The sequence below is a fragment of the Octodon degus genome, unplaced genomic scaffold (genome assembly GCF_000260255.1).
Source record: "Octodon degus isolate 3935 unplaced genomic scaffold, OctDeg1.0 scaffold00184, whole genome shotgun sequence".
Classification (NCBI taxonomy): Eukaryota; Metazoa; Chordata; class Mammalia; order Rodentia; family Octodontidae; genus Octodon; species Octodon degus.
Genome location: NW_004524760.1, coordinates 1,429,279 through 1,433,031, shown reverse-complemented (window position 1 = coordinate 1,433,031; position 3,753 = coordinate 1,429,279). Strand labels below are relative to the sequence as shown.

The 3,753-nt window shown below is 46.9% G+C and overlaps 1 protein-coding gene across 1 annotated transcript in view; it reads right to left on the bottom strand.

Moving 5' to 3' along the window:
- The window catches only part of Atl3 (atlastin GTPase 3), a 50,136-nt gene extending 47,624 nt beyond the window's left edge, over positions 1-2,512 (bottom strand). Inside the window, exon 1 of the mRNA XM_004643792.3 lies at positions 2,194-2,512. Within this exon, the coding sequence (XP_004643849.1) occupies positions 2,194-2,239 (46 nt within the window). The 5' untranslated portion in view covers positions 2,240-2,512. The remainder of the gene's footprint in view (positions 1-2,193) is intronic.
- Between the last annotated feature and the right edge of the window lie 1,241 nt (positions 2,513-3,753).

The window sequence follows — 3,753 nt, the reverse complement described above, 5'->3', positions numbered from 1 at the left end:
AAAAAAAAAAACACAGAACTACTGTTTTTTTTTTTTCTACAACTATTGACTTGTCTCTGAAAGATTTCTTCTTTTGTACAATAGCTTTCCCCTTTTCCCTATTATTGCTTTAAATAAGATAGCTAGATGGCTAGATAGATATTGATGATGTACATGTAACATGTGCATATAGGTCTACTCTGAATATAACATAATAAGAAAAATATGCTCCTAAATATGCTCCTAAGATAAAAGACAACTCAGGAAAATGTTTTAAAATTCAGGGAAACTACCAAGTGTGAGGACACACCTGTAATCCCAGCCCTAAGAAGGGTGAGTCAGGAAGATGGCCACAGTTGGAGGCCAGACTGGCCACATACCAAGTTCAAGTCCAGCCAGGTCAACTTAGCCAGACCCTGCCTCAAAATAAAATGGAAAAATGACGTGTAGTTGTGTTAATTGAATTTAACATAAAATACAAAGGCCATAAAAACTTTGAACAGGGGCTGGAATTTCAGCTCAGTGATGTAGAGGCTGCCTGACAAATATGAGTACTGAGTTCAATTTCCAGTACCCTTCTCCCCCCCCAAAATAAAAAAAGACTTTAAACAGACCTAACTAGTGATGGCTGGATGTAAATTCTAAATGAGTTTTCAAGTTTAAAGACATCTAGGATGTCCTAAAGTGTTTTATGAAAATATTTTAAAAAATGGGAAGTGCAGGGCTTTTTATTTCTAGTTCAGGCAACAACCCCCTACTGTGGATTGATTTCCAGGGCATTATTTGGAGAAAGGGTCTCACTAAATCAAAAAATAGCTCAGCCTGGACTCACTGTCATGCTGCCCCTGCATACCAGACTGCTAAGTTACAGGTGTGCACCACACACATTATTTCACTTTCAATTAACGCGAATATAACCTTTCTCTATGAATCGCTAGAAAGGAAAAAAAAAAAAAAGATATGCAGGCAGACGGAGAGACAGAAGGGCAGACAACCAAAATAATCCAGTAAACACCTACACAAATAAGGGAGTAAGGGTATATACTCAGCAGTAAAACTCTAGCCTAGGAAACACCAGGCCTTGGGTTCACGCCTCAGTACTACAAAATAAACAAACCTTATTTATCAAACCCTAAGAAAATTATTCTACTACACATCTGTTCTCTACTATTTTTCTCAATTTTATTAATATTAAATGAGATCCTAAACTGTAGGTAATAAAAGGATCCTGGACTAGCATAAAGCATCATTACATCTTTTTCAATCAAATGTATCAAAAGTATGTTACAAGTATTAGAGGAGCAACACAAATGTCTGGAATACAGGCTAGTATCTGTGGGAAATGAAAAAAACTGTAATTTAAATTGCCAGTACATATTTTGCAATGCTGAACACCTGACAGGTTGTGACTTTTAAAATCTACTTCACCAAAATAAACCAAAGCGTGTAATAAATTTTAATCCGCTAGTTTTTCTTCCGCCTTTCACAAAACCACCTCTTCGTATCCAAATTTGAGTAGAACTTTTTAAAGATTCTCCACTGTTCTTGACCCTTTTACCTTTACATTTCGCAACTCATACTTCGGGAAATTTCTAAAGCACACACAGTAAAGCCAGGTAAAATGACAGGCGAAATCGTACCCATGAATTTATGGTAACTCCCTATTTGGTTTTTATTTAACACTTTTACCACGTTTTACGTCTTCAGGAACGCGAAAGAACGACGGACCGCACCAAATTACTTAAGAGATTTACTAAAAAACCAATCGAGGGCAGCTCTACTTAATCTCCCTTTATGGAGATGAGCGTGGGTGGAAAAACAACTTTCCTAATACTTGTCAGTATTTCAAGGTCGTTAAGAGAAAAATAAAATTGCAATTCTAACGAGGCCGCGCAGCCCTCCAGCACTCGGCACAGAAAGCATCCACATTCCCTCTCCACCCCGACCCGTTAAGGCGTCTCGGGCCGGCGCTGGCGGGCCTGCAGGGCTCTGCGCAGGGCGCGGTTTGCGGCACGACGTGGCCCCCGACACCCCCAACCCGGGCGCCTCCCTGGCTGAAGCCCCCGGCTCCCAACAGACACCGGCGGGGGCTCAGCCCCGCGGGGGCCAGTCCTATCCCGGGACCAGAAGGGGCGGGCGGTCAGCACGGAGCCGAAGCAGACAGGGAGGCAGGGGTGGCCACGGAGTGGGTCCGGGGTAAAGTGGACACCTCACCTGCTCCTCTCGAGGAAGCCGCTACCGCTCGCTGAGGGGACAACATGGAGCCTCCGCCTTCAGCAGAAGCAGCCCGGGCGCGGAGGAGAGGGGCGGGCTAGGGCGGAGACGAATAGGGGCCCGGAGGCGGGAAACGGGCGGGGCCCCGGCTCCCAAAGAAACTGGTGAAGGGAGGAGCTTGCGGAGGCGCGAGGGAGCGGAAAGCCCTGCCTGCCGAGACAAGAAGCCATCGGCAGCCCGGGGCGTGGCAAGGGCTCCGAAAGCTGGGGCGGGAAAGCGCACGCGGCCGAATCCCGCCACCGCCCGGCGCCTGTGCGCGTGCGTGGAGCGCGCCCGGGGGGGTACCAGGGGTTGCGCGGGAATATCTCCGGCCCGCTGGGAATTGTAGTCCGACGCTCGCTTGGTCTGGCTCGCGGCCCCCGTTCTGCAGACTCATCCGGGGTGAAGGGGACGCTGAGAGAGCGGGGAGGGATCCGGACCGCAGAACTACAGTTCCCAGCGGGCCGCGGTGGGAGGACGGGCGGGGCTGGGGACGAGGCCCCTGACACCTACAGTTCCCACTGCTGCTTCACGTGCGAATCACGATGAGCTGTGCGGGGCAGGGTCCGTTCATTCCAACGTTCAACGCCACCCGGGCTCTTTGCGACGGTTTCAGGGTACCACAGAGGACAGCAGAGAGCCAGTCTCCGTGCCGGATGACGTGAATCGTGAATCCCTCAGGTTTTCTTAACGATTTTGACTTCACAAGGAGAGGCGGACATGTCTTCATTAGTCACTGTCGTGTGTGTGTGTGTGTGTGTGTGTGTGTGTGTGTGTGTGTGTAGTTTTTGGAGACAGGAATTCCTGTGTAGTTAAGCCTGGCCTTAAAGTTACTGTGTAGCCCAGGCTGGTTACAAACTCCTGGAGATTCTCTTGCCTCAGTCTCTCAAATACTGGGATTACAGACGTGTGGCACCTGTGCTCAGCACCATTGTCTTTTTAGTAGATGAATTTAAGAACTTCCCGTGAGACTGCAACCATCGTTTTCGTCCAGCCTAAACTGGCCAGTTTTGGGTGATAAGTTTACATAACTTTATTTCAAACCTGTTTTTCTACTTATACCTAAAACTGTGTGATGAATCAATACAAAATCATATTCTCCAGAATTCTTGTATACACGTATTACGTCTGATTGAGGAAGTATCATTTGCCCCAAACAAGAAATAGTTTTTTGAATTAGTTGGGATGGGAGTGGTAGTTGAGTATAAGCACCTGGTGGAGTTTATGAGAGGCTAATGCGTCCCTTCCTCACCACCACCACCACCATTCAGCATAACTACTGCTTTAATCATTCAACAAATAACCCCTTTTTTCCTTCAGCCTCTGTGTTAAGTATAACGTGCTCAGAACCTCTTCGCAGCTACTCCTAGGCCAATAGTGGCAAACATATGGCAGAAGTGCTGGAGTGAGCTATTTGGATCATCAAAAGTTCTAAAAGGTTTGCCAACACCACAGACCTTGTGAACCCTTGAGCCATTTTTTATTTTCCTAGGCCAAAGATGAAAGCATAAAGATGACTCT